Source organism: Drosophila elegans, unplaced genomic scaffold, assembly GCF_018152505.1.
Source record: "Drosophila elegans isolate 14027-0461.03 unplaced genomic scaffold, ASM1815250v1 contig_149, whole genome shotgun sequence".
In the NCBI taxonomy this organism is placed as follows: domain Eukaryota; kingdom Metazoa; phylum Arthropoda; class Insecta; order Diptera; family Drosophilidae; genus Drosophila; species Drosophila elegans.
Window position 1 is genome coordinate 8,088,686 of NW_024545513.1, and position 9,389 is coordinate 8,098,074.

Here is a 9,389-nt window from a genome sequence, read left to right on the forward strand (position 1 = left end):
TTTAAAAAACTATTATATAAAGAAATTGCATTTTTATATCTGAAAAATATTTAGATTGTTAACTTATACAGTGAGTTGTACGGAATAGTCGTTTTATTTTCACTTGTTTATAAATTAAATAATAGCTAGTAATTATTGATTAGATTTCATATATGTATATGAGTAATCAAAACTATGCCATATGAGTATTGTATTTATTTTTCCTGCCTGATTCTACTCTATTTCATGGCCATGTTTTCTATCTATCTCACTCGAAATCATGAGCATTTCACTTTATCCTGGGTCCCAAATTGAAGTTGCGCCAGTGCATCCGTTTCACAGAATGATTTAATATTAAGTACAATACTTCACCCTGCACACACACACACACACACACACACACACACACACATACAAAAACTACGAGATACGAAGAGATACAAAAGTACAAAAATGGATGCGTTTAAGATTAGAGATGATTACAAATATATATGTATGTAAATACGTGTGGATCAGTCATGGCGAGCATATCTGTTCTACGAGAGGAACAGATAGAGCACGAAGGTGGCCACGCCGATGTAGTGGCTCAGATAGCCCGCCTGTCGCCAGTGCCAGAGGAAGTTGTCCGCCTCGTCGCCGAACTTGAGGGCATCGCCCACCAGGACCACGCCCAGATAGGCCAGGTGGAAGATGGTCAGCGCCGTGAGGGCCAGATTGGTCATGCCCACCAGCCAGCTGGAGATGGACTTCCAGCCCCGCTTGCTGGGGCAGTGGCCATAGCGACACCGCTGCCTTCCCGGGCAGTGATTCGCCGAGATGCAGGCATCCAGGGCGCTGGCGAGGTGCCGTCGCAGCAGTGTTTCGCCCTCGGCGAAGACGGCCAGCGAGATGAGCACCAGATAGATGCGCAGATCCATGCCGTGCAGCAGGCTGGACACCAGGTAGGTGCGTGCCCTGGAACTGATGCCGGCGTCCATCTTGCTGGGAGCGTAGATGTACCGCTTGAGCCACTCGTGCATGGGAATGTTCCAACTCCTGACCAGCGAACTGATCGACCTGGGCCACTCGATCCGCCAGGGTTGCGTCACGAGCGGACCAAGCAGATCCGACTCCTTGCTGCTGGCTCCGATCCCATCCAATCCCTGGTCCGAGGCCACCAGCAGCGCCTGCGCCATGATGCTCACAAAGTAGTGGCTGCTGCGCACGCTCAACGCATCCCAGTACATGACCAGGAAGTGGGAGCTGTCGCCAAAGAAGTCACTCAGCGCCGGCGCCACGCAATTGGACACGATGACGGCCAGGATGCAGAGCAGGACGTTGGGCACCAGTCGCCGCAGGCTAACCAGCCAGCCGTTACGCGGCACCAGGCAGTCCATGTAGCAGGCGAAGCTCACCCAGGGACCCAGAGCGCAGGTGGCCGGGCTGTAGATGTAGCCCAGATAGGCCAGCGGACCGGGAATCCTCGCCTGCAGCTGTGAGCCGCCACCAGCACTGCTGGCTGTAAGGTCGAATCCCAGCGAGATTAGCTTCATGTTGACCACCATCTGGATGCCGCGCAACTGGGGCCAGTCGCTGCGGCGGCGCCAAAGGAGCAGCTCGTAGAGGAACTGGCTGCCCACGGTGAGGATGGCCAGGAGGCGGGCACCGCGGCGACCCAGTCGCAGCAGCTGGAGCAGCAGATAGCCCACGGCGGCCAGCAGGAGCAGCAGCAGCAGGCGGTGGCCCAGGGAGCAGTACAGCAGAACCAGGCCGCACGTGCAGTGGAGCAAGTGCAGCGGCGCCAGGCTGGTGAGGCGTCTGCGTTGCGAGTACAGCAGGCACAGGAGGCGGCACAGCAGGCAGAGGAGCAGCATGGGCGCCACGTACTGCAGCACCTGCAGCAGCGACGGTTCCACGCAGCTCTTCAACGTCTCGAGCAGGCCTAGCACTCCATAGCCGTCTAGCAACTCCTCCTCCTCGCCGCCCACATAGTAATCCTCCGCCTCCTCCTCCACGTCCAACTCCGCTGCTTTTCCGTATGTGTAGTCCAAGCCGACCGCCTCCTCGTCCAGATCCTCCTCCTCGTCCAGATCTATGTAGTCCGATTCCTCCTCAAAGTACTGGTAATCCATGGCCGGCCATTCAACGCCAATCCGATCAAGGGGAATCAAGGAAAAACCCGGCAATCCGGAGGAGCAACAAATCTATGCCATAAATATACCACAGAATATATACCGAAATATACCAGAAGTGCGACTCTCGCTTTTTGGTATTTCGAACAGGGCTGGCACTTTAGCTATTTGAAAGCCAAATCAGTAAATAAACACCTTATAGTTTGGGTAGTCCCTAGACTCTTTAATCCATCTAATTAAAAAGCAAAACAGCTCTGTAATCTATTACTATTTCAGCATATTATATAAATAACATCAAATTAGCAGGCATAATTTTCCTTTTTTTTAGGTCTGCCAATATGTTTGAGCCATAATTAACAAACAAAATTATGTATTCAAAATTTCTTTTTAATCCCAACAATTTCTTAATAAATTTTTAATATTCATTTTTTAATAATTTAAGCCATAATTAAAAACAAAAAAATGGACAATTTTGGGTCGATTGGAGAACGCAAAACATATCATTCAGGGGTTTTTAAGAATACCCTAAATTTTTCGAAAAGATCCGCCACTTTAGCTATTTTACAGCCAGAAATTAGGTCAACTGTATAATTGTGGCCATCTGTCAAGGCAAATTTAGTGCTGACAAAACGGTCACACTCTCCTGATAGTAAATAAACTATTTTCTGAAATTTGCCAAGTAAAACGTATAAAATTATAAAAATATGACGCGTCATGCCCGCAATTGTACGGCCGGAGCCGTTTACACGTACAACGAGAAGAAGCGCGATGCGGCAGAGTCCGGCTACGGGACAAATGCCCAGCGTTTGGGCAAGGATTCGGTGAAGTCCTTCGACTGCTGCTCGCTGACGCTGCAGCCCTGCCGTCGTCCGGTGGTCACCAAGGATGGCTTCCTGTTCGACAAGGAGGCCATCCTGCAGTACATTGTCACCAAGAAGAACGAGTACAGTCGCCGGCTGAAGGAGTACGAGCGTCTGCGTCGCGCGGAGGAGGAGCAATTGAGCCAGGAGGCCAGCAGCAAGCAGCAGGCGCGCATGGAGCGTTTCGTCAATGCGGAGAAGCCAGCGATGACTCCTGCCCACTCCTCTGCCGTCGGCGAGAGGCCCTCCACCTCAGCGGCAGCCACAAGCTCATCCTCCTCCGCCACCCCCTCCACCAGCTCCACCAGCTCCTCCTCCATATCCAACATGACGAACGGGCACGAAAAGAAGCTGCCCAGCTTTTGGCTGCCCTCCGAGTGTCCCAATGCTGGGGCGGCCAAGGCCCAGAAGCCGGATGCCACCATCTACTGTCCCGTGTCGCAGCAGCCGTTGAGGGTCAAGGATCTGATCGATGTGAAGTTCACGCTGCTCAAGGATGGCGACTTCAAGCGATCGCTGATCGCCAAAGAGGCGCGCTACATGTGTCCCATCACCCACGACGTGCTCAGCAATGCGGTGCCCTGCGCCGTGCTCCGGCCCACGTGAGTTCTCGAGGGGATTACGATTACTTTACTGCTTTAATAACTTTGTCTTTTAAAAAAAAAAGTGGCGATGTGGTGACCATGGAGTGCGTGGAGCGGCTGATCAGAAAGGACATGATTCATCCGCTCACCGATCGCAAGCTCAAGGACAAGGACATCATTCCCCTGCAACGAGTGGGTATCATTTGGATACACCTTCTTACCAGGACTAATCCAGCTCCTCTTTTCTAAATACAGGGCGGCACTGGTTACGCCACCACCAATGACAATCTGCAGGCCAAGGAAAAGCGACCCATGCTCCAGGTCTAAAGCGAATTTAGCTCATTCCTTACAAACACAAATACAACAACTCATCGACATAGACGCATTTTTAGCAATAAAGCAATAAATTCATTTGGATATTGGTCTTATTTTAACCAAGTCACAACGTAAAAGCTGTAAAAAAATGGCTTTTATTTGTCAAATATCTTAAATTATTTAAAAATCCGTTTTTTGTATACAAATGTTTGGAAATAATGCTCGACATTTAGAATGTCATAACTCGCTAAAATTTTTACAGTAATTTAATTATTAGTTTCCGGAAAGAATCATTATGTAACCCCTTGTAAAAAAATCGAAAAATTTGTCATAAAATTAATTTGTAGAAATCGAGCAGGGTTGTATAAATAGGTATACATATATATATCTCTCTTATGGCTATGCGTCGTACTTTGGACATAAAACCCTTTTAAAAAATCAATTTTTGAATACTTACTTTTTTGAATTCGTCATAAAATTTCCAACCGCATGGCATTCACAGCAAATGTTTTGAAAAAATTATGATGTAACCTTTTATTAAAATTGAGAAAAAATAAAAAAACCATAAACATGGTTAAGTTATTCCTTTGAAAGTAATGAGATATATAAACCCTTACTATATGATAGCCAAATGGGTATCTACAAGGACATAAACTATCAATTATTATTTTGTAACCTTAACATCTGATTCCAGCACTTTTTGGATTGTTTCTGCCAAAAAAGCAAGGCAAACATAAAATAAATTGTGCATTATGTTGATTATACTTATGTTTACCCAATAATAGCTGATTTTTGATAATGAATGCATGAATAAAATGTGGTGTTTATTTTCAGGTCTTGGAACTTGTATTTCAGATATGGCAAGCTTCGCTATTCGCTAATAGACCCGTGCAAATGAAAATACTGCCTGCTTGGGGTTAAGGTATAATATATATATTCTTTATGCATAGGTGTAACGTGTAATGTAAATTGAAGAAGTTGCGGCTGGCGGAATGCGGGCGGTAGGCCGTATACGTCGTCTAGATACGTCGCTCTTGATGGTGGCTGGTCGTCCAGTTCCACGTCCACTAGGCCGCCTGCACCGACTGCTTCTGCGAGGAGCTGATCTTGTCGCCCAGACTCAAGGCCATGCCCTGTTTGTAAGAGCAGAAAGTCTGTATTAAATGGGTATCCTTCAACAGTGAGTATATATGTGAATAGCTCACCTGACTTTTGGCGCGAATGCGTATGTGTCCCGTCACCTTGGAGTCGGGATCATCGACAGGCTTTTCAATGCTCAGATTTGCCAAGGCATTCTCTCCGAAAATCGATCTGCAAAAAAAAGCAAAATAGCAAAATACACGATTAGGTTTGATGCTTTTAGGAAGCTAAAGTTAAAGCTAATACCCACTTGGCGTACATGTTGGCGGCCATGAAGCCGCATTGGCCGGACAGAGCCTTCTCCGGCGTGAGGCACTTCATGTTGGTGCTCTTCAGCAGGTGCTTGAGATACTCGTGCAGGTCGGTGAAGCTGGTGTTCACCGTCACCTTGTTCTCCCACTCAAAGTCCTGCCACATCTGTCGGAACTCGGTGTCCGTGCAGCTGGCCGGAATGATGTAGTCCATGATGTCGATGTGAATGGTATTGAGCACCACCACGTTCGTATTGAGGGCGGTGTCGTAAACTGTTGGGTGGGAGATAATAATAAATATTTAGTGAAGGCATATCCCAAAAGCGATTGCCACTCACCAATATTGCCAAAGATGATGCCATTCTCCGTGGAGGAGACCTTCACATTGGCCTTGATGTTGCAGAAGTCGTGCGGGGCCAAGACCACCGGATGCGGACGCTCCACCAGCTTCAGATCGCCCAACGTGGCCAGTTCCAGGGTGCAGTTCTGCAGCGTGTCGTCTGCAAATAATTCCGAATTTTAGAACATTTTCTCTGACAAAACTATCATATTTAATTATCTGATATTTTGTACACACACTATGTTATATTTTAACTGTATTTTAAGACTCAGTATTGGGAAAAATATTTGTTTGAAGAGGAGCTACAGCTAATCTCCGGGATTGACCACTATATGATCACTATACCTTTGGACTAGATCCTCCGAATTTAATAAATCAAAAAGATGTCTTATCGTCTAATCTAGTAACTAATCCAAGGAATAAGCAAACTAAAGTTTTTTTTTGACAAAATAGCGGTTTCTCAATTATAAAAATGATTTTTGAGCACAAATTCGATCTTAAATTGCCTATAAAAAATATATGTATTTATCGGAAAACCAGAATCTTCTATAAATTAATAAAAAATATATTTAAGTTTGTACTTGAAAAGCCTTTTAAAATTTGGGCGTAACTTCATCGGAACGATATGAAATTTTGACTGTGTACATATGTATAGTACATTAACAAAATATAATAAAAACAAAAATATTATTTTTCAAATTTCAAACTGTATAGAAGCTCTTAAAGAATTTCAAAGACAACTCACTGGTCTGGTTGACGATCAGCACGTCCAGCACGATGTCGTACTGGTTGACATTGACGTAGGCCTCGGCGTAGACGGGATCCGAGAAGCCGGTCAGCTGGGTGACCTTGTTGAGCTTGCTGTTCGGCGAGGCCACGTCGCTCAGCTGGGCACTCTTGCTGCCGGCCAGTGCCTGATTGAGGCTGGACTCGAACACGTTCTCGCCCAGCTGGTTGTCGCGTCCATTGGAGAGCTGGGCGAAGAGGACCGGATCGTCGGGCTGCACCTTAGCCGTGGCCTTCTGCTTCTCCTTCAACATGCGCTGATCCTCGTCGTGCTGGGCATCCAGCATCTTGCCCAGTGCCTCGCGGCAGAAGAGCGTGAAGACGGCCACCGCCTCGGGTGTGCGTTCGCTCAGCGTGCGCAGGCAGACGAAGATGCGATCGGTGTCGTCGTTGGTTATGGGCTTGCTGGGGAAACCGGACTTGCCCAGGTGCAGGATGGAGCTCATGATGAGCATCACCTGGGTGGTCAGACGATTCTGGGCACGTGGCTCCGGCTGCAGTTCCGCATAGCGCAGAGCCAGCTTGGTCAACGTGGCGGACAGAGCGGCGCCGATAAAGAAGTCACCGTCCATCAAGTACTGTCGCAGCGGCGGTCGCTTCTCGGCCTTGGCCACCCTGGTGGAGGGATAAACAAAGATTAGTGGACCATTCAAAAGCTGTTAGAGAGGTGGACAAACTGTAAACTTCAAGTTCTAGGAATGACTCATCACATAGCAACAGTGTTGGCAAAGGTACTAGTATTCTGGATCTACGTAAGGTACAAGGTATTGGTGAAAATAAGTACTTAGGTAAGCTAAAAGGTACATAGTTTGTTAAGTATCTAGGTAAGCTAAAAGGTACAAAAAGGTTAAAGAAAAACATGTTTAAAACAATTTACTTTTTGAATTAAGTTATTTTGAGGTAAATTTGTTATTTACGAAGTTACAGAAACATGTAATAGGAAACATCTGCATTGGAATTAACTTTTTCATCACCATGCTGGCGACAAATATACAATATTCAAGCTAATTTAAAAACAAACATAATTAAAAACCATTCCAGTACCTAAATGCATAGCATAGTTAAGGTTAAAGGTAGCCTCACATTTGTTTACCTAGTTAAGCTATAAGGCATTAACAAATTGTACCTAGGTGCTTACATAGGTACAAATATATAGGTACACCCCAACACTGCATAACAATGAGTAACTAGAAGAACTGAACACATTCGATCACTTCTAAAGTGTGTTGCTTGCAACAGATGAGCTGGAAGTTTGTCCACGTAGCCATTTACTTACGGGGCCAGACTGTAGGCGCTCTGGGTGGCATAGGTTCCATCGGAGGTGACCTTGTTGCTGGCATTTCCCGCACCCGATCCCTCTGCGCCGGCGGATCCCTGCTGCTGCTGTTGCTGCTGCTGCTTCTGCTCCTCGCTCTGCGGATCGCCGGCGAGGCGACGCTGCTCCGCCTCCACCATGGGCACATCGCCCAGCGTTTGCTGGATGACGGTGATCACCTCGAGAATTTGCGGCCCCTCCACATACTCGCCCAGTATCCAGACGGCGGCGCGATGGATCTTCGAGGATTTGATCTGCGGGAACGCCTCGATCAGATGCTCGATGATGAGGGCACGCAGGGCGGGGAACTTCTGGATGGCCTCGCGTATGAAGACCAGCACATCGGCGGCGGCCAGTTCGTTGGTATCGGAGAGGAACTCCACCAGCACGGGTATGACATTGCCGGCCACGTCGGGGAACTTGATGGAGCAGGTGTGCAGCGTGCGGACGAGCAGTTGCCTGTACTTCCCAGTATCCTCGTGCTCCACATTGTGCGTTTTGGCCACCTCCTTCTTGAGCACCAGCACCATTTCGCCAATGTTGCGTGAGTAGACCAGGTCCAAGGCCAAGGCGAGTGTTTTCCGGCGCACTTCGATGTCGGGAGCGGCGAGGACGCGCAGCACGTCCATCACCAGGTCCTGCATTACCTTCTCCATGCCCTCGTGCTCCTTCATGGCCACCAGGCGATCGAGGACGATCAGTTTCACATTGTTGTCGCTCTCCTTGACCACCAGTTCGATGTAGCAACTGGCGGCCGCCTTGATGGCCGTCGGAGCCAGCGAAAGGGTGATCAACGTGCCGGCCGACTCGTATCGCACTGCATTCGAACTGGAGTTGAGCAGATTGTAAATACACCGGATGAAGCGGGAACGCTCGGCGGGATTGGCATGGCACACCTTGTAGATCAGCTCCACGATGACCAGTTGCAGGATGTCGCCGAAGGTGTGCACCTGATCGATGCAACTGGCCAGATAGTTGAGGGCCCGCTCCTGATCGGCGTGCAGCAGCATGAGGAAGGCGTTCCGCTTGCAGCTCATATCCTGCTGTGTGTCCAGGAAGCTGGCAACGAGCTCCGGCCCGTCCGGCACCAGCCAATCGAAGTTCTTGTAGATGGTGAAGATGGCCAGCACGGCATTGCGTCGCACATACGAGTGCCGATGATCTAGGCAGGCCCTAATGGCCGGCATCAGGGGCTCCAGCAGTTCCGGCTCCTTCAGTTTGCACAGGAAACGCAGTGTGGAGCCGCGCAGGAACTCGTTGGGATGCTGCAAATCCTTCCTGTACGCATCGCACACGAGGATCATCTCCTGCAGCAGTTTGCCATCCGCCGACGTCTTGGGCACAATCTCCCAGAAAATCAGGAGCAACTTCTTGATCGTGTGATTCTGCACGGGCAGGACGAACCGTATGATGGTCATTATCAAGCCGGGATAGCGTTCGCCATTCAGAAGCAACTTGATCACCCGCTTCAGCGTCTCGATCTTCACGTTTGTGTCGCCCTTCTCGAGATCCTGCTTCAGCTGCATCTCGTTGGGCACCTCCAGGTCCGGCGAATTGATAATCGTGTAGCACGGCACTTGCGACGTCATCGTGGCTGCCTTTTGTTGTCTGCCTTTGCCTGGTATACCCAATTTCCCGAATTTCCCAATTTACAATATCTTTTGGTCGCTCCGACGTGTCACTTGATTTCGGGTGTGACCGTTCTGGC

At 48.5% G+C, this 9,389-nt stretch overlaps 3 protein-coding genes across 3 annotated transcripts; 1 reads left to right on the forward strand and 2 right to left on the reverse strand.

The window, feature by feature from the left end:
• Window positions 1-417: 417 nt before the first annotated feature.
• On the reverse strand, window positions 418-2,191 carry LOC108136660 (protein-serine O-palmitoleoyltransferase porcupine). Its single transcript, XM_017257984.2, has one exon. It carries the CDS (start codon window positions 2,088-2,090, stop codon window positions 516-518), a length of 1,575 nt encoding a protein of 524 aa, XP_017113473.1. The 5' UTR covers window positions 2,091-2,191; the 3' UTR covers window positions 418-515.
• Window positions 2,192-2,717: 526 nt separating this feature from the next.
• On the forward strand, window positions 2,718-4,611 carry LOC108136527 (nitric oxide synthase-interacting protein homolog). Its single transcript, XM_017257801.2, has 3 exons — window positions 2,718-3,552; window positions 3,618-3,726; window positions 3,790-4,611. Exons 1-3 carry the CDS (start codon window positions 2,795-2,797, stop codon window positions 3,859-3,861), a joined length of 939 nt encoding a protein of 312 aa, XP_017113290.1. The 5' UTR covers window positions 2,718-2,794; the 3' UTR covers window positions 3,862-4,611.
• A 149-nt stretch (window positions 4,612-4,760) lies between these two features.
• On the reverse strand, window positions 4,761-9,389 carry LOC108136526 (coatomer subunit beta). Its single transcript, XM_017257800.2, has 6 exons — window positions 7,643-9,389; window positions 6,326-6,981; window positions 5,579-5,740; window positions 5,240-5,513; window positions 5,055-5,160; window positions 4,761-4,982 (listed from the first exon to the last, which is right to left on the reverse strand). Exons 1-6 carry the CDS (start codon window positions 9,268-9,270, stop codon window positions 4,917-4,919), a joined length of 2,892 nt encoding a protein of 963 aa, XP_017113289.1. The 5' UTR covers window positions 9,271-9,389; the 3' UTR covers window positions 4,761-4,916.

Bases quoted from the DNA above. Each gene is read 5' to 3' on its own strand.
- LOC108136526 (XM_017257800.2), bottom strand. From the start codon at position 9,270: ATGACGTCGCAAGTGCCGTGCTACACGATTATCAATTCGCCGGACCTG. The intron at 5,741-6,325 runs GTGAGTTGTCTT...AATTATTTGCAG, and splicing joins GCTGATCGTCAACCAGACCA to ACGACACGCTGCAGAACTGC. The intron at 5,514-5,578 runs GTGAGTGGCAAT...CCCACCCAACAG, and splicing joins CATCATCTTTGGCAATATTG to TTTACGACACCGCCCTCAAT.
- LOC108136527 (XM_017257801.2), top strand. From the start codon at position 2,795: ATGACGCGTCATGCCCGCAATTGTACGGCCGGAGCCGTTTACACGTAC. The intron at 3,553-3,617 runs GTGAGTTCTCGA...TAAAAAAAAAAG, and splicing joins TGCGCCGTGCTCCGGCCCAC to TGGCGATGTGGTGACCATGG. The intron at 3,727-3,789 runs GTGGGTATCATT...TTCTAAATACAG, and splicing joins ACATCATTCCCCTGCAACGA to GGCGGCACTGGTTACGCCAC.
- LOC108136660 (XM_017257984.2), bottom strand. From the start codon at position 2,090: ATGGATTACCAGTACTTTGAGGAGGAATCGGACTACATAGATCTGGAC.